Source organism: Elephas maximus, chromosome 2 (genome assembly GCF_024166365.1).
Source record: "Elephas maximus indicus isolate mEleMax1 chromosome 2, mEleMax1 primary haplotype, whole genome shotgun sequence".
NCBI lineage: Eukaryota > Metazoa > Chordata > Mammalia > Proboscidea > Elephantidae > Elephas > Elephas maximus.
Genome location: NC_064820.1, coordinates 144,505,470 through 144,531,637, shown reverse-complemented (window position 1 = coordinate 144,531,637; position 26,168 = coordinate 144,505,470). Strand labels below are relative to the sequence as shown.

At 38.6% G+C, this 26,168-nt stretch overlaps 1 protein-coding gene across 6 annotated transcripts in view; it reads right to left on the bottom strand.

Annotated features, from left to right (window-relative positions):
- PGGT1B (protein geranylgeranyltransferase type I subunit beta) overlaps positions 1-26,168 on the bottom strand; it is a 100,843-nt gene that overhangs the window by 62,459 nt on the left and 12,216 nt on the right. For all 6 annotated transcript variants that reach the window (XR_007516098.1, XM_049873621.1, XM_049873622.1 and 3 more), the window contains exons 2-3: positions 21,286-21,404; positions 4,750-4,817 (exon numbers count right to left, since the gene is read on the bottom strand). Coding sequence is in view for 5 of the 6 variants with exons in the window: in XM_049873621.1 (XP_049729578.1) it covers positions 4,750-4,817; positions 21,286-21,404 (187 nt within the window). In the remaining variant the exon portion in view is untranslated. The remainder of the gene's footprint in view (positions 1-4,749; positions 4,818-21,285; positions 21,405-26,168) is intronic.

Sequence of the window (26,168 nt, the reverse complement as noted above, 5' to 3'; positions counted from 1 at the left end):
TATGAGTTGGTTTAGTACAATTGATTTGACTGTTCCAACAAAAGATAACCATAAACAGTCATCAAAAACACCTAGACAAAACCCCCAGAGCTGCTGAGTCATCAAAGATCTCTTCAATCTTTATAAAACATATGATACCTTGCAGGAAATCCTGTAAAAGGCCCTCGGAGTAGGCATTAGCATAGACAAAATTTGATTTTAAAAATTGTTTAGTATGCCAGGTAACTTCATATTTCACAATATACAAAGCATTCAGAGTTTTATCATTTCAAATAGCCAATTCAATTAACTGACTATTCTGAAAAGCTGATTTCTCTTGAAAAATTTCAAATTTCATGTTGTATTTATTTCTCAGTTTAAAAAAGTTTTACTTTTGATAGAATAAAAGCATATCTTTAACTGATCATTCTTACAGGTTTTCCCTCTGTTTAGTTTAGGTTATCCTAATTGTTTTAAATACTAGAATAACTGCTCATAATGCTACAGTGTTAAAATGAAATTGGTACCAAGGTTTTGGAAACCCAGATGGCATAGTGGTTAAGTGCTACGGCTGCTAACCAAAGGGTCGGCAGTTCGAATCTGCCAGGCACTCCTTGGAAACTCTGTGGGGCAGTTCTATTCTGTCCTATAGGGTCTGACTACAAGTCGGAATTGACTCGACGGCAACGGGTATGGCTTAGTTTTTTGGTACCAAGGTTTCGGTTAAAATAGACTCCTCTGCCTTATATAATAAATGTTAACTTCTACAACCAGTGAAAGGCATCAAATGCTGGCTCAAGAAGTATCTGGGCTTGCTTCATTTTGGAAAACAAAATATTAGTACCTACCTCATAAGATCATTGTGAGGACTAAATAAAGTTATTATCAGTAAAGATGTTAGTTATTGTGATGATATACAAAAGCAAGGCAAATATCAAAAAGGCCACTACTTCCTTGGAATCATTACCCAAGGGTCTTGGAATCACAACACAAATCATCTACTCACATTATTTTCTTGCTCAATGACCTTCTGTGGTTCCACAGAATTTGCATGGTGTTCAATACTATCTATAACATAAACCCATCCAACCCATTCACTCTTTTATACACCATTCTTTACATGGTCTCACAAACACACCAAGCAAATTTTAACCTTGACACCTCTTTCATTCTAAGTTCTTCTTTGCAAGTGAACTTCTAACTCTGCTGGTTATTCTATTCTACATTTATAATTGCCTTCTGTGAACTCCAGTAACATGTATCATTTTTTGATACTTCAAACTACCGCTATGTTAAAAGCAGTGTGGGGGATCCAAACATAAATCAAATGCGGATTTTAATTTTAAGGGCAGAAAAGAGCTCTGCTCAAATAAGAATGTATGAATGCCATGAGAGATAAGCAGTAATACATGGACTTAAATAAGGGGTTCTTTTCTGTAGCAGAGGATGAGTTAGATGGGGAGGAGGCATTATAAGAAAAAATACAGGCAAAGGTACACGTATCAAGGACAATACATAATTCAAAAAAGTGGACGGAATTTAGGAAGGAAAATAGTGAGAAAAGTGGGTTAGTGCTTCTCAAAACTTGCTCTGTGGCCACTGAAGGTCCTGCACGTATGTCAGGTAAGTCAATGGTCCACAAGTAGTTCGGTGGGTTCAGAAGAAAAAGCAATGACACTATTTTATTTATATACTGCCCTGGACAATCCTTTGTGCCTCCTTAGATTCTCTTGGCCCCATCTGTCTTTTGGATTCTCAGCCACTACTCTCAGTGATAATTCCTTGTGGGACTGTATGATTCTACCTGGAATCTCCAGCTTCTTCCAGCACTCGGAATTCAGATGAACTACAACATAGTATGGAGAAGGGCCTAGCTTCCCCAGAAGATGGCAAGTGTCCAAGGGACTACTTTCAGGAGAATTTGTGAAGGGCAAAAAATAGTTTCTTCTTCAATTTTATTCCTCTTATTTTGAAAATGCCTGACAGGGTGGGTGCGGGGGTAGAAAGAATCTTTTATAAGTAATGTACTCCAACAAGTATAGGTATATATCTATATATGGTCTAGTGCTCTGTCAATATCATGATATATAGATGCTCTGTTATAACTAAATGGAGAGCCAGCTTTATTCAGGCCTGACTTAAGTTGGAAAGTATTACATAGATGAAAAAAAGACAAATCTTATGAATCCACTGTTTTTACATTCTCTACTAAGAGCAATGAGTACACATAATTGGAGACATCTTGTAAACACATATGACCTTGACACAGGCAAGCCTGTGTATGGCTTGGGGCAGTGGAATAAAGTTGAAGCAGTGCTCTATCATGTCATCTTCTCCAAAACTACCACTATTTATTTCAAAAATTTGAGACGGACTAAGGGAAAACTACCAGCACACCATCTGCCTTCAACTTTTAACTGGGTACAAATCTTGACATAGTCAGTGTAGTCAAATACTACTAGTTTGTAACCATTATAGAAGCCTACTGACACCATCAAGGAAAAGCTCCTATTGTCTGAGGCCTCTTGGAACAAGAGCAGAAAAAGTTTTTCTTTGCTTTCTACTGAAGAAAAATACTGATGTTTTGTGCATAGGTCAAAAAATAAAATAAAATAAAATAAACCAAAAAACCCAAGCCAGCTGCCATCAGGTCAATTCTGCCGCCTGGTGACTCTGCGTGTCTGAGTGGAATTATGCTCCACAGAGCTTTCAATGGCTTTGACCTTTTGGAAGTGGACCATCAGATCTTGCTACTGAGGGGTCTCTGCGTTGATTCAAACTGCCAACTTTTTGGTTAGTAGCTGAATGGTTAACCGTTTTTGTTACCCAGACTCCTAACATCCGCAACTTGATCACACATCTGAATCTGCTTCCTTGAAGCAAAAAAGCCCTCACTTTGTTAGGATTCACTGCTTTCTACCCTGGCATGTGCTGATACCAAAGTTTCTGCCTCTCACCCTGAAGAAGTTTGCCCAGTGCCACAAACATCATCTAATTCACTTCTGGGGTCTTTAATCACTGCCTTGGCAATAGCTATTTCTAAGAAATGTATAATGTGGCCATAGTAGTAATAGCATCAGAACTTGTCTAACTTCAGGGGGAATAATGGGAATCAAGATCAGCCTAAAGCCGACTCCTATGAGGTGGAGGTAAGACATACCTCCACCTTTTACTAATTCTGATACCACCCCCCACGGCACTCTCTATTCCTCTTCTGGGTTTGATAATCCGTTGCAAGGGCCACACAGAGCTCACAGACCAGACTTAGAGTTAAGTGGTTTATTAAGGAACAAGGGACGGTATAGAACGAGGTTCAACAGGCTATAACTCAGCATCAGGATCAGGAAGCATACAGGCAAAGTCTCTCCTCTTCAGTGCAGGGCAGCTCTCTCAGCTCTTCTCAGCCCGGAAGATAGGCTCCTCTTAGTCCCCTGAGGATAGGCTCCTCTTGGCCCTGCCGTCTGTCAGCATCAACTCTGCCACTGGGCCCCTGGCTATCTTCAGTGTTACACCTCTTATAGGAGGTTCTTTGAATCCTCTCTCTCTGCTGCTTCTTTCTTCTGCTCTTTCCTGCTGCTTCTTTTCCTGCTTCTTTCTGTCTGAAAAGCTTCTGTGGGGTTGGATGCACACATACGCAATTCCTTGTCAATTTCAAGGCACAGTCCCTCCCAGGAGGGGTCTTAAACTGACCAATCCCCTCTCAGAAGGCCAGGCAGCCATTTGCATAGTAGGCTATAGTCACTTCATCTGTACAGTCCCTAGCCACTTCATTTGCATAGTATGTCGACCAAACCCTACAAGGTGCACACCAATCACAGGGCAGGCTGCAGCCCAGGCCCAGACAAAAAGTATTAACCAAGTTGTTTACAGCTTACCCAGGAAATATAACAAACCCTCTGGGTTAGAAGACTAGGGCAAAGGTATTCCTCCGGGTTTAGGGGAACAATCTCTCAAGCTGTTCCTCCAAACACCCAAGGTAAAAGGCCACATAAAGTACTCACTTCACCACAGCCACTTTTTTTTGTAATGATTAAGGGAAATTTCCATGTGTATTTTTTTTTTTATATGTAATACGCATTCTTCTAGAAGGTAAAGTGAGCAAGCTTTCCCTCAAGGAGTGTCCTGGTCATCTAGTGCTGCTATAACAGAAATACCACAAGTGGATGGCTTTAACAAAGATAAATTTATTCTCTCACTGTCCAGTAGGCTACAAGTCCAAATTCAGAGCTTTGGTTCCAGGGGAAAGCTTTCTTTCTCTGTCAGCGGTAGAGGAAGGTCCTCGTCATCAATCTTCCCTTAATCTGGGAGCATCTCAGTGCAGGAACCTCAGGTCCAAAGGACATGCACTGCTCCCGGCACTGCTTTCTTGGTAGTATGAGGTCTCCCCGTCTCTCTGCTTGGCTTCTCTTCTTTATATCTCAAAGAGATTGGCTTAAGACCCTATTTAATCTTGTATATCTCATCAATATAACTGCCACTAATCTACCTCATTTCATCACAGCAGTAAGATTTACAGCACACAGGGAAATCACATAAAATGGGAGACAATCACACAATACTGGGACTCATGCAGCAGCTAAGTTGACAGATATTTTTGGGGGACACAGTTCAATCCACGACAAGTGTTTTCAGATTATAATATACACTAGACAGTATTTAGCTATACTGAAACTTGGAAACCTGTTTCTTTTTGTAGAATTTCTTAGTTTTCATTCTCACTAAAATCTCCCCATCTTCCTTCTCCTTCCTCCTGACCCAAAAAGAACTAACCTTTGACGGATTGAATGGAATACCCAGGTATGAAGAGCCTCGGAAACCACAGCGATTTAAATTTGATCCTAGAAAATTAAAACATGTAGTTATATAAAGTATACCTTGTTTTTGTACAATCTTAAAGTAGTTCAATTTTACAATTTTCAAAAACAGAATATTTTAGTACCTAATTCTTTGTCACTGTTTCAGTTTTTACGCTTGCTAATGTTAAATGCTTACTATAAGCCAGATCTATTCTAGGTGCTTTACGAGAATTTCCTCATTTAATTCCCACATCAATCATAGACAAAATAATGACTTTCTACCAGGCACCTTTTACTTGTAGCCACTTTACAGTATATAAAATGCTTTCATACTTTTCCTATGTGACGATTTTTTATGTGGTCAACAGAATCAATCTCCCATTCTAAACAACATAAAGCAGAAGGCCAAAGGTTAAATGATATGCTCAAGGTAACAGTCAGTTATTGATAAAATAGGGTGCAGAATCCTAACTTGCCACCCAGTGTCCCTCTACTTTAACTCATTGCTTCCTTACGTGTGACCAAGTGAACAGTATAAACTGCTCTATAACCACAGGGGAAAAAAGTATATAATTTGTATTTTAGTATAAGGCCTTCATTCTGAATCCAATAACCTACTTCACTTTACGTACACACACACAAAACAGTTGCCATCAAGTCAATTCCAACTCAGGGTGACCCTTCGTGTCAGAGTAGAACTGTGATCCACAAAGTTTTCAAGGGCTGATGTATACAGAGCACTATAAATTAGCACTTAACCTCTACTCACTCAAGGTATGTGCCCTCACACAAATTTTTTTAATGTAAAATTTTCATTTTTTAAGATATCAATGGGTATTAAGATATTAAATTGAAAATATAAGAAAACAACCACATTCGCAATAAGAAAATAGCTCTTCTCTTAGATGGGCGAAATTGCAAATACCGTTTTATATACAATTTTACAACAACAACCCATTAACCCGTTGCCACTGAGTTGATTTCCAACTCACAGTGGCTCTATAGGACAGAGAAAAACTGCCCCGTAAAGTTTCCAAGGAACGCCAACAACAGCAGTCAGGAAAAAAAAAAAAAAGGATGCACTTGTTGACACTACTTAGGTACAACTAAGTGCTTCATGGGATTAGATTTCTTGGTTCAAAGTTTAGGGTCATGGCTTCATGGGTCTATCCGGTCAATTGGTCTAATGCTATTTTTAGTTTCTGTTCTACCTCCTTATTGAGAGAACAGCACGCGGGGTCTTAAAAGCTTTGGAGATACAAGATACAATAACTGGTCTCTAACCACCTGGGGCAGTAGAAAAAGGAGAGCCAGGAATTAGAAAGGAAACAGACTGCAGGTCCCATGAACAACTACTTCCTTTTCCACCAGACCAGAAGAAATGCTTGGTGCTTGGCTACCATTATTGAAGGTTTTGATCAAGGACCCAATAGACGAATCCTGATCAAAAGGAAAAAAAAATTTGGAACAGAACGTCAAATTCTTATGGAACCAGACTCACTGGATCTATGGAAATTGGGTGAACCCCGAAATCTATTGTCCTGAAATAATCTTTAAACCCTGAACTGAAACTATCCCATAGTCATCTTAAAAAAACCGTTTAGCTCAATAAAGAATGTCAGCCTTCAGCACTGTGCTCTTTTAAAGAATTATTTATATGAGATAACATTGACAACAGTAACTCTAAAGCACAGATGAGAACTATAAGGGGCACAGAGAGTAAAAGTTAATGGTGGTGAAACAATATGGGTAGAGATAGAATGGTAACACAATGTGAAGAATGTAATCTATGGCAATGAACTGTACATGTAGACTGCCAGGCCTTTCTTCCAAGGTGCCTCTGGGTGGGTTCAAACTGCCAACCTTTTGGCTAGTAGTCTGTAGTCTTAACCATTTGCACCACCCAGGGATGACTGACTCACTGGTAGCCCTCCATAAAAATTTGATCCTGTTTTCACTTTTGAAGAAAGGATGCTCTCATTTTATCTTTCAAGTCTAGGCTTATATTTCCACTATGAAGGCTTTCTTGAGCCCCTTGCTAAGGTTAGATAATTCTCCCAGGTGTTACACAGAGGCTGAAATGTAGTAAGGGTTCAATAAATACCTGTTTCTTTTTTTAATTGTGCTTTAGGTGAAAGTTTACAGCTCAAGTTATTTCCTTATACAAAAATTTATACACATATTGTTACGTGACATTAGTTGTAATCCCTACAATGTGACAGCACAGTCCCGCTTTCTACCCTGGGTTTCTTGTGTTCACTCAACCAGTTCCTACTATCCCTTCCTGCCTTCTCATCCTGTCTCTGGACAGCAGTCACCCATCTGGTCTCGCATATCTGACTGAACTAAGAAGCACACTCTTCATGAGTACTATTTTTTTGTTTTATAGGCCAGTCTAATCTTTGCCTGGAAACCCTGGTGGTGTAGTGGTTAAGAGCTACGGCTGCTAACCAAAAGGTCGGCAGTTCGAATCCACCAGGCGCTCCTTGGAAACTCTACGGGGCAGTTCTACTCTGCTCTATAGGGTCACTATGAGTCGGAATCGACTCAACAGCAAAGGGTTTGGTTTTTTGGGGGGGTTAATCTTGGCCTGGACAGTTGGCTTCAAGAATGGTTTTTATTCTGGGTTAACAGAGCCACGGGGGCCTAGTTTCGGAGGTTCCTCCAGTCTCTGTCAGACCACGAAGTCTGGGCTTTTTACATGAATTTGAGTTCTGCACCACATTTTTCTTCTGCTCCACCCAGGTCTCTCTATTGTGTTCCCTGTCAGAGTGGTCACTGGTGGTGGCCAGGCACCATCTAGTTCTTCTGGTCTTACGTTGATGGAGTCTCTGGTTTATGTGACCCTTTTGTCTCTTGGGCTAATATTTTCCTTGTGTCTTTGGTGTTCTTCATTCTTCTTTGTTTGGGGCCAATTGATGCATCTTAGATGACCACTCTCAGGCTTTTAAAACCCCAGACACCACTCACCAAAGTGGGATGCAGAATATTTTCTTAATAAACTTTGTTTTGCCAACGGACCTAGATAACTCCTGAAACTATGGTCCCCAGGCCCAGGCCCCAGCCCCAGCTACTCTGTCCCTCAAAGTGCATGGATGTGTTCAGGAAACTTGTTAGATTTTGCTTTGGTCCAGTTTTGCTGACCTCCTCTGTATTGTGTGCTGTCCTTCCCTTCACCGAAGATGATCCTTGTCTACTATTTAGTTAGTGAACTGTACCCCACCCCTCCACCACCAAAGACTGCTTTGTTCTGTATTTAAACTTTTTCTTGAGTTCTTATAGTAAATACCTGTTTCTGAATGGAGTATCATTTCCTCAGCGATGAATAAATAAATGACTGAATGAATGGCATTTCTATTTGCTTATCTCTGAGTTTTTAGCTTGGTTAAATTAATAACTTTTCTGAAAAGTAGAAAAAAAAATGATGCTCAAAAATACTATATAAAGTCAGAAGGTTGTAGTTAAAAGCACAGACTCTTAGAATCAAACTCAAGTTTCTACTCTTATTAGCACTGTGTTCTGTACCCAAGTAACTTAACCTCTGAGCCAGTTGCTTCCACTTTTAAACTAGTAACAGTATACTTATCTTACAGGGTTCTAATAATGGTTAAAGGATTATCTTAAAGTCCTTAGTAGACTGACCAAAGCTTAACAAACAGCAACCATTTAAGATGGGTTGGATTTTATCTGACAAGTGAAACCAGAGGAAATTAACAGCTTCTGTTGCAGTTTGCAGAAAAGTGTCTTTAAAGTAAAAATGCCTTAATTTCCCCTTTTCAAAAAAGAGAACACATCATGCTGCAGTGAAAAAAGCATTTATGAACCTAGGCACCAAGAGTCACAGCATATGGAAAAGACAGCGCAGTATTTCTCCCCTCTTCTGAATGCAAACGAACTGCAAAGCTTAGTTTATTTCAGTAAAAACAACAAAAAAAGAGATATATCTTAATATTGTCTATGGAAAGCTGATCAACATTAAATGCCATAAGAAACCAAGAAAAAAGATTCACAACTGAGTTTAGAGATACACGCTTAAATTCTAATTTTTTTTTAAATGATGCTTATTAAGTAACATTTCAACACTTTTAATTCAATAGGCACTCCTTTCCGATTCCTGTCAAGATTTGTCTGCTATTGTACTTTCCTTTATAATCCTGGTAAACCTATCTATTCATGAAAATTATTAAAGTATAAACATGGAATTCATTCCAAATTTACAGCTGGATGTATGCTTTGGTAAACTTTTCAGCTCCCTCGAAGGTGATTAAATAGCTCCATCTAGTGTTTCTACTCAGCGGGAGCAAATGAAACAAGTTCCTAGTGTGGTCTGACTATTCATCAGAATCAACTGTATAGTGTGAAAAAAAATACATATGCCTCCTGGGTCTAGCCCAGGCCTGCATCAAAACTCTGAAGGTGGGGCCCAGACAAGCATACTAAAAAAAAATCTCTGATACACAGTCAGAATTAAGAACCACTGATTTGGTGAATACATCCTTCACTTTTGCAGTCATAGTCAAACTAGTTTATCTTCTTATACAGAAATAGTTTAGAAAGCAACATATCACAAAAATCATATTACTTCACAAAAGTGAAAACTCGGTAGGTAGGAAAAAAAACAGCAGCAGCAAAAACGGGAATATGTATATGGTTGTAACAGGTGTATGTATGATTATGTGTATGTGTTGTTGTTAGGTGCCATCGAGTTGGTTCTAACTCATAGCAACCCTATGTACAACAGAATGAAACACTGCCTGGTCCTGCCCCATCCTCACAATCGTTGCTATATTTGAGTCACTGCTGCAGCCACCATGTTAATTCGTCTCACTGAGTGTTTGCCTCTTTGTCACTGAGCCTCTACCAAGTATGATGCCCTTCTCCAGTGACTAGACCCTCTTGATAACATACCCAAAGTACATGACACAAACTCTCACCATCCTCGCTTCTAAGGAGCATTCTGGCTGTACTTCTTCCCAGACAGATCTGTATACATAGAGATATACATACGGTATGTATAGGGGTGTATTATTAAAGAATGTAATGTGTTTAGCCTGTCAACTGTAAGCAAAAACAATCCCTTCTGCAGTGCAAATGGATTGCTTTTATGTGGACTTTCTCACCATGGTCCTTTAACTCCTAACCAAGTGACTAGGTGAGACTGTGCAAATAAGGTAACTGTGACTCACCAAGGGGACTGGTCAGTTTTGCCACCCTGCTAGACTTAAAATGACCTATCCTAGAAGCAGAAAGAGAGGATTTCACCAAAACCAAGAGGAGCCAAGAATGGAACATATCCTTTGGACCTGGAATCCCTGTGCTGAGAAGCTCCTGGAATCAGGAGACTGAGAGTGGGAGAAAGAGAAAGAGAGGGAGAGAGTCAAAGAGAAAGAGCTGTGACACTAAAGACAGCAAGAAGCAGTGGGAGAGAAATGGCAGAAGAGACCAGCAGGAGATGGAGCATTGGGCTTCCTGACCCACAAGCGAGAAAGATGAGTGCCTTTGGGCAGGAGGCTTGCTGGAGGGGTAGAGTGCCTCCAGGCAACTTAGTGGAGCTAGGCTGCTAACCCACAGAGCTAGAGTTCAGCACCTTTAGGCCAGGGCTTACTGGAGGGGTGGGGTGCTTCTGGGCACTTACAGGCAGAGCTGAAAGAGTTTTGTAACACTTGCCCAAGTAGGGCAGAGGAAAAAGGGCCAGAGAGAGGTGTGCCTGCAGGCAGAGTTGAAAAGAGGTTGTCCGGGTGGAAAAACTGTTATCTTTAGCATTCCTGAACCTGACTTGTACCTTGTTACTTCCCTAATAAACCTCATAATCATGAGTATTCTTGGTGAGTTCTGTGTGGCCATTGCAATGAATTACTGAACTCAGCAGAGAAGTAGAAAGCGCAGTGGAAAGGACAGTTAGTGTCAGAACTGGTAAAGATGGTGGAGAAAGGAGGCATGTCTGACCTCCGCCTCATAGGATTCAGCCTTGGGCTGTTGATCTTGATTCTCCTTTTCCCTCATGAAGTAGCCCTCACAGCATTTTGCCACCTTTATTTGTATGTGTACACATGGAAGACAATTATTAAGCTTGGTCATATAACTTAAAATAAAACTTAGGGTTTTATTATTAAACTCATATTAAAAACCAGTTACGTGTCAAGCATTATAAAGACATTGTATTTATTCTTAAAAAATACAAAATGATTATAAACTTGTAGGATGCTTAAACTTCAATTAGAGTTTAACCAGAGAAGCTGCTTTCCATAAGAAGAGCATGTCCCTTCTTTTTAAAAGACAGTAGTATTATAAAATATAAAATAAAAACATGGTTCAAATTATATATGGGTACTTTAAATAAAGGACAACTCTAAGGCTAAAATATCACCAGACAATACTGATAAATAAATAATGGTGGTCATGCTGCTTAAATGTAATGAAAGATCTGATTTAGTTACATTCTTAACTTTCTGATCTCCATTTAAAAAGTTAGGTTTTTACACTACACAAACAAGTAAAGAATGTAAAATTTTATTAATGTAAAATTAGGTATTTACATCTTATTAATACACAAATTTCTATCAACATGGTTAGTTAGGGTCTAAAGTCCAAGTCGTTACATGAAAATCGGTGTTATACAAAAATGGAGGATGACCACATCAGATCATAAGGTGAGGGGTTAACTACATCATTACATAACTGCCAAACCACTGACAATCATGGCCCAGCCAAGCTGACATATAGCCTCAACCATCACAGCCAGTGTTATTCTTGCCTCTCACCTCAGTGTTTGTTATTGCCAGAAGCACGTCATTAATGCACAAAATAGTCAGACAGATTTTTCTATTGCTGTAAACGTGAAATGTCTGATAAAGTGACAGTCGATAAGTGAGAAGTAGGTGTATAAATAAAACCTCATAGGTCTCAGACTACCACTCGTCTATCAGTTTGTTGTACTGTGGGGGCTTGAGTGTTACTGTGACGCTGGAAGCTACACCACTGGTATTTTAAATACTAGCAGAATCACCTATGGTGGACAGGTTTCAGTGGAGCTTCCAGACTAAGACAAACTAGGAAGAAGGACCTGGTGATCCACTTCTAAAAAGATTTGCCAGTGAAAACCTTATGAATAGTGGCACACCATTGTCTGATAAAAGTGTGACAAGCTGAGTCTCTCAGGTTGGAAGGCACTCAAAACATGAGTGGGGAAGAGCTGCTGCCTCAAAGTAGAGTCGACCTTAATGACGTAGAAGGTGTAAAGCTTTCAGGATCTTCATTTGCTAACGTGGCATGACTCAAAATAAGAAAAAACAGCTACAAACACGCATTAATAATTGGAAGGTGGAATGCATGAAGTATGAATCTAGGAAAATTGGAAGTCATCAAAAATGAAACAGAATGCAAAAACATCGACACCCTAGGCATTAGTGGGCCATTGAAATTGACTGGTATCGGCCATTTTCAATAGGATGAGCTGGACACAGGATCCAGAAGGAGCAAAATCCAGTGAGTTTTGCCAGAACATCCATATATACTGGATCCAGCTCACACTCCCGAGGAAACTTCCCTTACAACAGATCATATCATGGAGATGATTATATCACAAAATGGGGGATAACTATATCATTACATAAGTGCCCAACTATATCATTATATAACTACCAAACTACTGAGACTCATGGCCCAGGCAAGTTGACACACAACCTTAACCATCACAAGGAATATTATTCAAATTTATGCAGCAAACACTAATGCCAAAGATGAACTGCAGATTTTTACCAACTTCTGCAGTCTGAAATTGATCAAACATACAATAAACGTGCATTGATAATTACTGGTGACTGGAATACAAAAGTTGGAAACAAAGAAGAAAGATCAGTAGTTTGAAAATACAGCCTTGGTGACAGAAACAATGCTGGAGATCGCATCACAGAATTTTGCACAACCAACAACTGATTCATTATAAATACCTTTTTTCAACAACATAAACAGCGACTATCCACATCGACGTCACTGGATGTAATACACAGGAATCAGTCGACTACATCAGTGAGAAGAGGGGATGGATAGCTCAATACTGTCAGTCAGAACAAGGCAAAGGGCCAACGGCAGAGCAAACCACCAACTGCTCACCTACAAGTTCAAACTGAAAAGTGAAGAAAATTAAAACGGGTTCACTAGAGCCAAAGAACGACTTTGAGCATATCCCACCTGAATTTAGAGACCATCTCAAGAATGGATTTGACAAAATGAACACTAATGACAGAAGACCAGATGAGTTACTGGGTGACAGCAAAGACACCAGACATGAAGCAAAAGGTTATTTAAAAGACAGGAGAGAAAGAAAAGAACAAAATGGCTATCAGAAGAGACTCTGAAGCTTGTTCTTGAACACAGAGCAGCTAAAGTGAATAGGAGAAATGATGAAGTAAAAGCTGAAAAGATTTCAAAGGCGAGCTCGAGAAGACAAAGTATAATCTAATGTGCAAAGACCTGGAGTGAGAAAACCAAGAGGAATAAACACACTTGGCATTTCTCAAGCTGAAAGAACTGAAGAAAAAAATTAAAGCCTTTATTTGCAATGTTGAAGGATTCAGTGGGCAAAATATTGAATGACACAGGAAGTATCAAAAGAAGATGAATACACAGAGTCACGGAATCAAAAAGAATTGGTTGACACACAACCTCTTCAGGAGGCAGCATATGATGAAGAACCGATGGTACTGAAGACGTTCAAGCTACACTAAAGGCACTGGTGAAAAACAAGTTTCCAGGAATTGTTGGAATACCAACTGAGGTATTTCTACAAACGGTTACAACTCTGGAAGCGCTGACTCTCATCCATGCCAAGAAATTTGGAAGACAGCTGCTTTGCCAACTGGAAGAGATCCAAATCTGTGCCCGTTCCAAAGAAAGGTGATACAACAGAATGTGGAAATTATTGAACAATATCATTAATATCACACACAAGTAAATTTTGCTAAAGATAGTTTAAAAATGGGTGAATAATTAAAGGCAGGTGGTAGACTGACTTTCTTTCACAGAGAATAGAGATTTAACAGCATTTCCTCCAACATAACAGTAAATTCAGAATTTAAAATTACAGTTGGACTGTGAAAATGATCTACAGACTGTGATCATTCCCTACTACAAGAACATAAGATGCCATACTCTTAAACTGCCTGAAATTCAAGCCGGATTCAGAAAAGGACATGGAACAAGGGTATCACTGCTGATGTCAGATACATCTTGGCTGAAAGCAGAGAATACTAGAGAGATGTTTATGCAAAAGTATTTGTGTGGATCGTAACGAATTAAGGATAACACTGCAAAGAATAAGAATTCCAGAACCCTTAATTGTGCTTATGAGGAACCTGTATACAAACCAAGAGGCACTCATTCGCACAGAACAAGGGGATACTGTGTGGTTTAAAATCAGGAAAGGTGAGGGTCAGGGTTGTATCCTTTCACCATATTTACTCAATCTGTATGCTAAGCAAATAATCTGAGAAGCTTGACTGCAAGAAGTACATGGCATCAAGACTGAAGGAAGACTCATTAACAACCTGTGATATGCAGATGACACAATCTTACTTGCTGCAAGTGAAGAGGACTTGAAGCACTTACTGATGAAGATCAGAGACCACAGCCTTCAGTATGGATTACGCCTCAACATAAAGAAAACAAAAATCCTCACACAACTGGACCAATAAGCAACATCATGATAAAACGGGAAAATACTGAAGTTGTCAAGGATTTCATCAACACTCATGGAAGCAGCAGTCAAGAAATCAAATAACACACTGCACTGGACAGATCTTCTGCAAAAGACTTCTTTCAAGTGTTAAAAAGCAAAGATGTCACTTTGAGGATTAAAGCATGCCTGAGCCAAGCCTTGGTGTTTTCAATCGCCTCATATGCATGCAAAAGCTGGACAATGAACAAGGAGACCGAAGAATTGATGCCTCTGAATTATGGTTTTGGTGGAGAATACTGAATTTACCATGGAATGCCAGAAGAATAAACAAACCTGTTTTGGAAGAGGTATAGCCAGAATGCTCCTTAGAAGCGAGGATGGTGAGACTACATCTCAGGTACTTTTGACATGTTGTCAGGAGGGACCAGTACCTGGAGAAGGACACCATACTTGACAGGAAAAAAAAAAAGATAGAAAGTAGGCAAAAAAGACGAAGACCCTCAATGTGATGGACTGACACAGTGGCTGCAAAAGTGGGCTCAAACATAACAATTGTGAGGATGGTGTGGGACCGGGCACTATTTCGTTCTGTTATATATAGGGTCTGTATGAGCCGGAACCAACTTGATGGCACCTGACAACAACAGGTGTCAAAAAACACAAGGGCTCCTAGAAATAGGACATATCATACACAGTCCTTATTTAAAGGTGTTAAGAGAAAAATAAAAAATAAAAAAAAGGTGTTAAGAGAGACCCAGACAAGAGCTAAAAATATTTTTTTCTACATCTGTTTTTTAAATTTCACTAATCAGTTTTAGACATTGGGCCCAGATCAATTAAAGAAAAGGCAGATGGAAGACTAACTTTCTTTCACAGAGATCAGAGATTTAATATCATTTCCTCCAACATAACAGTAAATGGAGGATTTAGAATTACAGACGGACTGTGAACGATCTACAGAATATGATCATTCCATACTACAAGAATATAATTTGGAAAGTTATGGACATAAACCAACCACTATGGATGATTTTAGCAAAAATTCTTCATCTACAATGTTTCCAAAAGCTGTGCTCTGTAATTTTTAACATTTGCAACATTCCTGATTTAGCCATATGAAAGGATCCTTATGCTTTATGCATGTTATTTAAAAACAAGCCAGCAATCCAACCAAAAAATCTACTACAAAGTAATTAAGCACTTTTATCTTTTAATATTAACATGCTTCATCTACATTTCTAAACACTTAATCCTAATATTTTCAGGAATCTATTAAGGAAAGGAAACCCTGGTGGCATTGTGGTTAAGAGCTATAGCTGCTAACGAAAGGTGCAGTTCAAAGCTACCAGGCGCTCCTTGGCAACACTGTGGGGAAGTTCAACTCTGTCCTATAGGGTCACTATGAGTCGGAATCAACTTGACAGGAATGGGTTTAGTTTTTTTTGTTTTATTAAGGAAAAGATACTAAATGCATTTTCCTTTACAGCCACAAAATAGCTTCAGAGCTCTCATGATAAATTCTGTATCTCACAGATAAAGACACATTATAAAACAAAACACCTATTGCATTGAATCAGCACTGTGTAATGGAAATATCAAAGGGCTAGATTCTAATCTTGTTTCCAGTATGAACTAGTTTATGACTGTGGTCAATTATTATTAATCATCTCTCTGGACCTCAGTATCGTCATTTGTAAAATGACTGACTATAATATGTCTGTCACACTCTGTTCTAGCTCTAATTCTCTGGTTGTGCCCTTGACCAGAGAAGGCAACATACTATTCCCAGCCTAATGCCTTTATTTCCTAAAAATTTCTTCTTGAGGCTAATGAGAAGGGCTCCAACTCCCCAGTGGTCTGACTGCTCACGTATTAATATGACACCACTAGGGTCTTTACAACACTGGCATTATGTGGTGGTCTGGGTTAATGCTGATTAAATATTCACAATGTACTTGATACATGCTAGTCTTGTTACACGAGTCTCCACTAGGGAACTATACACGTAAACAATAAACAGGCATTGGGACATGGAATCAAAAGCCCCAATTTCAGTCTCACTCAGTCACTGAGTATCTGTGTGTGGCCTAAGGCAAGGCTCTTAAATCACTTTATCCCTCAGTTTCCTCCTCTGGGGAAGGGAGACGAAGTAAAGAACAAATTTGATGATGTATTTGACAGTGCTTTGAAAATTAAAAAATACTAAATAGTATATGGCATTATTTCAGCCATACAGCAAAATATTAATCTTTGTATAGAACCAATGCAACTTTTAGTTTTTAATTGTTTATTTTGAAGTGAGCTTCAGCTAAGAATCTTTCTAATTTAAATGTTTAAATATAAAAATGCATACTTATTGTAAACATTCAAAGAACGAAAGTATACAGAGAAAAATTTTAAGTATCTGATCCTGTCATCCGAGACCCTACCTCCATTCCCGTGTATTTCCCCCTCCACAAAGGTTTTCTGTATGTGTTTTCAGAGATTTCCTCCACATTTATATTCAAACAGATCACAAAAACAAAAAAACCAAAACACTTGTTGCATATAGAATTTATCACTTAACTACATATGATGGACAGAGTCCCATGTCAGTACATATACAGATCTACTCATTCTTTTTACTGCCGCACAGTATTATTTACTGTGCCATACTTTGTCACTTTTGATGAATATTTACTTTGCTTCTACTCTGTTACTGTGACAAATGATGCTAAAACAAACATGTTTCTACATATATTTTTGTGCATACATGAGAATGTCAGATAGGATAAAAAATTATCTGCTAAAATGCCCTTCAAAGGTTGTAATAATTTTTATTCCATCAACAAAATATGAAAATACTCTTTCCCCCACATTGTCGCCAACTTTTAAAATCGATTTGCTCAACTGATGTGTTAGGTAAAAAAATAATGTTTAACACCATCATTTCAGTTGCATTTCCTTGATTTCTAGTAAAGTTAATCATCTTTTCATATTGACTGACTGCCCGCATTCCTTCTTTTATGAATACTTATAAATTTCGCTGTTTTCTAAAGGGGGGTGCATTATCTTCTTGATCTTTAAGAATTTCTTATATTCTGGATATTAACAAACCATACATATTTTGCATGCTGGGAAGAAAATGTGTAAATAACATTTTATTTTAATCATTGTCAACAAACTGTTGAAAGCATAGCGATGAAAAATCTTATAAATAAAAACATATTTAGAACAGCTCTGAAAAAACTAAGACATAATATACATTAAAAATCTGTTCCCTAATTACTGTTTAGTAAAATGACAAGTTTTTTCACTTTAAAGTCAAAGAGGTATACTTGAATAACACGAAACACTCATGTTCTGTATTTCAAAAGAGTTTTAGTTTTGGTTCAAAATCAAACCAAAGATATCAGAATTTCAACTATTTACTTTTTCCAAAAGCAGCAGGTGTGAAAGGAGTAGGATGAACAATTTTTCACTATGGGCACGACATGAGCAATGGGTCAAACAGACTCAGCTAACAATAATAACAGCAACCACAGATTACAAGGGCAAGGAACACATTGTCAGAAGTTTACTCATGACCCACAGCCTGAAATGGTGGCCTACGGCAGTAAAGTGTCTCTCTGAAACCTGCAAAGGAGGCTATTTCTATTAGAATAATCCCAATTCTGAAATTATAGAATTGCTTGAAATGTACATACATTCTAACTGCCCAGCACTCAGTAAATGCTGTGACACCTTTATTGTGCAGGTTGTCACACAAAATACACCATCAGTACCTGCTTCTTCCCCATTCCCTAATTTTGTTGGGGGTGCTTCCATGAAGGAAAATTCTCCTTTAAGGCATCTTTGTGCTATTTAAAATGGATAAATTGCCCCTACCTCACAAAGTTTCCTTTTAAGAAAAACCTTTTTTTTTTTAATATACAAGTTTTATTAGATTATAAAGACTGAATTTTTCTGGAAAGCTAATAGCATAAAATGAAAGAGCATCATTGCTACTGTGGAGGTTGCTCTTTTTCCAAGCCCCTTCACTGTACCAAACATTTTCTAGCTTCAAGGCCCTTGCTCATTAACATCTCCTGCTTGAAGGGCTCAGTTTTTATCCACAGCAAAGGTTGTAAATGCAGATGCTTAGAGGCACTGAACAAATGTAGACTAATGAGGTAACTGGCCGGGGTGGGGTGGGGGGTAGTGACTGGAGAGAACAAGAGCAGTCAAAAGGGGCAGTTCCAGCCAATTGCTACCAGGAGGAAGACAGGTCCAGCACTACCACATCTTCCAACTTTTCCAAAGAAACCAGAATTACAGATTCTAACGGGAAAGTTCTTGATTTTAAAATACTGGTAACTAATTCAAATTAGTTTATACTACTAGCTGTTTTCAAATCAATTCTGACTCATAGCAGTCCTATGTGTTTCAGCGTAGAACTACGCTCCATCGGGTTTTCAATGGCTATGATCTTTTGGAAGTAGGCATCAGGCCTTTCTTCTGAGGTACCTCTGAGTGGACTCGAACTGCTAACCTTTCAGTTAATAGCCATTTGTGCCACTCACAGACTTTCTTCAAATTATTTTAAAGTGCTAAATGAGTCGAGTAAGGCATTGGGTCACAAAATGGGGGCTGTATTTGGCCCAAGATGTTTTATTTATCTGGGTGATAACTGTAAAACAATGACTTGGTTCCAAAAGTACAAGGTCCCCATATTCTGAGTGTAATCCTTGTGCACGTATGCATCTTGGAGAAGGGAGCAGCAGTGAAGGGTTTTGAATGGATTATAAAGGTGAAGCAATTTCAGAACAGACATGAACAGCACCATAAAAGTAGAGGAGCCTGACTTAGCAGAGACCCCTACATGTGTTAAATTCTGATAGATCTATTTCAAAATCCTTAAGTCACTTTTTCTTTTATTTATTTTGGTAAGTATATAGGTAACAGAACTACTGCTGTTTTACAATCTTCACATGTACAGTTCAGTGACATTACATTCATCATGTTCAACCATCACCATGAACAGTTCCCAAACTTCTCCATCACCTTTAACAGAAGCTCAGTGTTCTCTAAGCATTACGCCTTTCTTTCCCTCCTCCCTCCCACTACCTCATTAGCCACTAATAAACTTTGGTCTCTATACACTTGCCTATTCCAGACAGTTCGTATAATTGGGATCATATAATATCTGTCCTTTTGTGACTGACTTACTTCACTCAGCATAATGTTTTCAAGGTTCGTCTATGTTGTAGCATGTATCAGGGCATTTCTCTTTATGGCTGGGTAATATTCCACTGTACATATGCACTACATTTGTTTATGCATTCATCTGTTGATGGATATTTAAGCTGTTTTCACCTTTTGGCCATTGTGGAAAATGCTGCAATAAACATTGATATACAAGTACCTTTTTGCATTCCTGCTTTTGATCCTTTTGGTTACATACCTAGGAGTGAAATTGCTGGATTAAATGGTAATTCTATGCTTAACTTTTGGAGTAGCCACCAAAATGTTTTCTGCAGTGGTTATATCATTTTACATTCTCACCAGAAATGGATGAGGGTTCCAATTTCTCCACATTCTTGCCAACACTTGTTGCCTTTCAGTTTTTTGTTTTGTTTTTAATCATAGCCATTCTGGTGGGTATGAAGTGATATCTCATTGTGGTTTTGTCCTTGGTCATTTTTTAAAATAATATGCCAGCAAGTAGAAATTTTAAAAATTATATAAAAATACAAACACTATGAACTTAAAAAACAACAAAAAGCCACAAACTATGTCCACGGGCCCAGGAGCATCTGTTCATAGATCAAACCTCTCTTTCTTTCTAAAAATAAAAAATCATTAGGTTATTATTTGTCCAAAGTTCATCTGGGTGAGATTTATACATAATTACTCCAACCAATGATCTACGCTGTTAATTTATAAATCCTGACCCTTATAAGGTAGCTAAGTGGTTACCACTGATAAAAAGTACATGATTTTTTTCTGGGAATTTATTTGCTTGATCTTTTTGAGGTTAGAATTTCTAACACGTATTAAGTGAAAACTATGTCAGGTATTTTAAACTTAATAGAGTGAATTAAAGAATTTAAATAATGTATATAGATGCATTTAGTTGATCAGATAATTTGTAAACTTCTTAGAATTTAGTTGTTCAAAATTTTTAGTTTTAAGAAGTATAACAATTATTGAAGTATAAGTAAAAGCTCTAAAAAACCATTAAAGAAACGCTAATGACACGTTAGAGGGAAACGACCAGGAGGCTGAAATGAGACTCTGATGGCCAAGAAAGATTTTTTTCACTAAAGAATCTGGAAATGAAAAAAAGAGTGAATGCTACAGAACTAATCAAATATAAATATCAAATACCAATAATTGACAAGCAGTCATCAGTGTGGAATTACACATCATGGAATGGTGCTACAACTGTGAACAATACAATGCAAGACATAGAGACAAGAGTTAAACACTGAACGTTGTCCTGATGGTAAGGCTTCATTACAGTCACGGCCTGGGAGCTGCTCACTGGGGAACCACACAAAGGGAACATTTACAGGGAAAACACATGAGAGTACGAGCCAACAAAGACTTCTGAAACTATGAGGGCTGACACTAAATCACCATATCTCTATTTAATTCCAGGCAACTCTAATTTGTTCTCTTAAGAGACTGATCATTAGATTTATTAAGTGTTGTATTTGAACAGAATGAGAGTTTTGTATTACAGGAAAAACATAGATGAATAAAATGTATTACATAACAGCACATGAATAAATATTAAGATTTGTTATCCAGCACATGATACGCCAGGTACGACTAGTCACACTAAAAATAAAATGCTAAAAACTCACTCACTGTCTTCTGTGGGAAGGACTTGCAGGGAGTAAATCCACTCTATTATGTCATCTTTGTTCACCACATCTAACGAATCCAACATATCCAACCCGGAAAGCGCAAAAAATGCAATTGTCAACCTAAAAGGAAAAAACGTAAAATTCCATCTTAACTATCAAACCACTGAACTCTTTCTAGTTCAGAAAAACAATTAACTCATTCTAATCTTATAACAGCTTTAACAACACTCCAACTATGCAATAGCCAATACAGTTTATTCTTTTAATTTAATAGTATCAGTCAAACCTTTGTTTCAAATTTTCTTTTTAAAGAAACATTTAGAGGGTTAGAAGGGAAGGAAACCAATCCTACTTAACTGAGGCATACATGAATTCACTGAAGCCAGAGTATCTGTAACTTGAAGGCTAAAAGTAGATTTAAAAATAATTCCCTGCACCTGTTCAATACAAATATATAGACAAAAGGGTGGAAAATATATAAAAAATCTCAATTTTTACTCACTTCCCAAGAGAATTATTCTTAATTGCTGGTGCGTAATTCTTGAGGAAAGTCAAGACAAAATTACCTTTGTTCAAATTTGCTTATGAATAGTGACTCCTTGGAAAAAATTTAAATTAAGCTTTAAGAAATAGGAACACTTTTAAAAATAAATACAAAGGCATTTAAACTCCATTTTCCCAAAGAAGAACATTTTTTCAATAGAATAAAAACTATAAGGCAATACCCTCCTCCTTCCAGATTATACACTGAATCAGAGATCTAGACCTTGTGTTGTTATATGAAAATCAGCATGGATGCTTTTTACATAAGAGTTTGGTATATACATATTTCCTTTCATGTTGAGATGCAACCTATAATGCTGCTTGTTAAAACACTTTACCTCATTTTCACATTCTAATTATTCCTATGACTAATACCAACGAATTAATATTTCAAATGATCTGGTCTAAAAACTTATAATAGAAGCCCTTAAAGACTTCTGTAGTCTTTTCAACTGAGAATTAAGCCTTAATATCCTAAGGCATCCCTTGCATTAATAAATTAATTTCTCTCTTATGCATCTAGAACGGTACTGTGTACTAACTTTAAGAGAATCGAGGAAACAGCCACTCAGGTTTTTACAGGGCTTAATTCTCTCTGATCCATGGTTGAAAAAGGTTGGTATCCATTAGACAACAGGAGGAGAAATCAGAGTAATTTAATTCCAACCAAAGCTTAAGGACAAAAACTAAAAATAATGTGATAACGGTATACCTAAGAACAATATATATTTGGGAAACAAACTACTGAGAGACTATTAACGGTGCATTGGGCACGGAGCTTGGAAATTTCTCATACATTATTTCAATTTAATTCTAACCACCCATTGAGATCCACCTAGTTAGGGAGGAGATTATCTGGACAAATTGTAATTAAGACTGGTGGAACCCTTTATGTGAGAAGCAGTGTTACGCAATAGTTCAGAACTCAGACCTTGCAGTCAAATGAGATGGTTTCAAATCAGAGGCTTGACAATTTCCTGCCACAAGACTCTTTCCAAGTTTCAGTTTCCTCACCTGTAAATCACGACTAGACCTCACAGTCACTGTTTACTAGGCCTATACCATACCCATTGCCATTAAGCCGATTCCGACTCACAGCGACCCTATATGAGAGAGCAGAACAGGCCCCACAGAGTTTCCAAGGAACACCTGGTAGAGCTGAACTGCTGAGCTTTTCGTTAGCAGCTGTAGTTCTTAACCACTATGCCACCAGGGTTTCCCCTGGCGCATAAGCACTCAATAAATGGAAAGTATTAAGGAGCTGTGATGGCGCAGTGGTTAAAGTGCTCGGCTGCAAACGAAAAGGTTGGCAGTTCCAACTCACCAGCCACTCAGCAGGAGAAAGATGTGGCAGTCTGCTTCCATAAAGATTACAGTGTTGGAAACCCTATGGGGCAGTTCTCTGTCCTACAGCGTTGCTATGAGAACAGACTTCATGGTAATGGGTTTAACTTATTATCATTACTGATGTTTTCCCTGATTTAGAGGAACAGGACCAACAATGACCTTAGGATCTAATTTCACTCTATCAGGCCTTTTGTCTAGGTTGTTGGTTGGCAACCTTTTTTTTTTCTCCCAGGGAAACTTTCTTCTCCAAAACAAAATGATACTTAGGACATGTGAAAATCTCTACACAACAGCAGCCAATTTTGAAAATCACTGCTCTTGGTGGTAATTATGGCTCATGAAATAAGGTCTGCACTCAAATATTTATTGTATTAACTAACAAACAAAAGACATGCAATACTAAACCCACTGCTGTCGAGTCAATTCCAACTCACAGCGACCCTACAGGACAGAGGAGAACTGTCCCAGAGAGTTTCCAAGGAGTGCCTGATGTATTCGAACTGCTAGACCTTTTGGTTAGCAGCCATAGCACTTAACCACTACACCACCAGGGTTTCCTGCAATACTACATCTAACAAACTAACAAACCCTCCTGGAGAGGTCTAACAGGGTTTTCAGTTTTAATGTAATCCAGAAACTGAAAATTACCTTTATAGTCAGATAAAATTAAACATCTAATTTAGTTTATTAAAAGCATTATTATACAAAAAAGCAAAAAGACGACAGAGATAAAAGTGAACAACATGAAGAACAAGGGTGGATGAAACATGACCTTCCTGTCAGTCAAAATGACATAATAAGAAAGCATATTCAAAGTGCCACAACTTAAGCTGGTATTCTTTTCTATGATAAGAACTTCAGAAATCATCTAGTCTGGTCTTTAATTTTTTAGCTAAAGACAATAAAGCCCAAAGAATTCAAGTAATTTGCTCAAGACTTTAAAGCTAGGTAATGAATCAAAACTACCAGGAATTCTGAGTGGTACTGTGGTGTTCTCCACAGCGATGCCTCTCAAACCTGACTACGTGTTACAATTAGCTTAAAAACAGATGACGACTACATCACCACCAACAGAATCTATGGAGGCCCAGGCCCTATTCCAGAACAATTAATTCAGAACCTCTGGGTGATGTGGGGTCTGGGCGCCTGGCCTTTTTAAAAAGCTCCTCAGGTGATTCTAATATGCAGGTTTTAGAACTACTGCTCTAGAGCAGTGATTCTCAACTGTGGAGTAATTTTGCCCTCCAGGTAATATTCTGCAATGTCTGGAAACATTTTTTGGTTGTCACCATCGGAGGAAGGGTCCTACCGGATACCTAGAGGGTCAGAGGCCAGGGATGCCGCTAAACATCCTAAAATGCACAGGACAACCTACACAGTGGCCTAACTACAGAAAACAGCGCCTAGGGCAATTAGTTTTAAATTGCAGAATGATCTCTCACAGCTGGCAATGGAACCTCTAAGGGCCAACAGAAACTGATAATTGGCGCCCTGCCTCAAGTGACACCCTGGGCAAGTATGCACGCACTGCTCAGGCCACCCCTGCCTCCCTATGCCTCAGTAAGGCCTCTGACCCCACACAACAAAGAATTATCCAGCCAAAATATCAATAATGCCAAGGATGAAAAATCCTGCTCTGAAGTCATACCATTACCTGTATGTAAAGGTTATCTGAATGGTTTATTTTTCACTTGCTCCTGTATATGAATGCATTTTACTTATAAGCAAGTATCATATACCAGAAATCAATTATCTGGTGGTAATTTAAATATCTTGCATACCTAATTATTAATGGCTCCTGCCAGTCCACCATTTTCAACTCACAGCAGTTGAGACTGCTAGGTTTATAAGATTAACACATGGAAAGTGAATAGCTTATGTTTGTCAGAAGTGTCCAGCAGTAGCTAGCAGACAGAACCAAGTCCTCACTTGGGGGCAAATGTCCAGCCTCCAAGATGGACTAAAATTCCTTATCTGGTCATATCACAGTTCTCAAAACCAAAAACTGAACCTGTTCCCGTCGAGTCAATTCTCACTCATTGACCCTATAGGACAGAGGAGAACTGCCTCACTGGGTTTCCAAGGAGTGGCTGGTGGATTCAATGTGCCAACTTTTTGGTTAGCAGGTGAACTCTTAACCACTGAGCCACCAAGGCTCTGCTCAAAGTTCTCAAGTAGCCCTGGAACAATGTCAAAAGAAATACAAGGGAAATTTGGGCTGTGGGCCTCTGGGAGAAATTTATGGTGCCCAAGGAGCCCTTGTGTTGCAGTGGTTAAATGACTAGCTGCTAACTGAAAGGTCAGTGGTTTGAACCCACAGCCACTCCGAGGGAGAAAGATGTGGCAGTCTGCTTCTGCAGAGATTACAGCCTTGGTTGTAGGAATCGACACCACGGCAAAGAGTATGGTACCCAGGTGATTGCTACTTAGGTTATCAACTGCTGCATTGCCACCCCTGGTGCAGGCATATATAGGGATAATCTTGTTAACGAATGCCCTAAAACCCAGGAAAGTAAGATTTTTATTTTAAAACTTCTTTTGGAGAACATCTTTTCCCTAGAATTCAATCTGAGTGTGTAGCCTGAAAAGCCCAAAGAAGTAAGCCATGTTTTCCTGCCCCTTCTCCTACTCTCCAAAGGTGATATTGTACAAAGCCTTTGTACGTATAAAAAGTTTAATTTACATGGACGAAAACACATGCCCCTCTTAAATTCTTTTACTAGTAGATCAATTTGCAGATAAACCAAAAAAAAAAAAAAACCAAACCACCCCAAACCCACTGCTATTGAGTTGACTGGGACTCATAGCAGCCCTATAGGACAGAGTAGAACTGCCCTATAGGGTTTCCAAAGAGTGCCCGGTGGATTTGAACTGCTGACCCTTTGGTTAGCAGCCGTAGCTCTTAACTACTACACCACCAGGGTTTCCAATTTGCAGTTGGGAGGTACTAAATAATGTCTCAAAATATTTCAAATTTTCCAGGCTTAAGCAGTA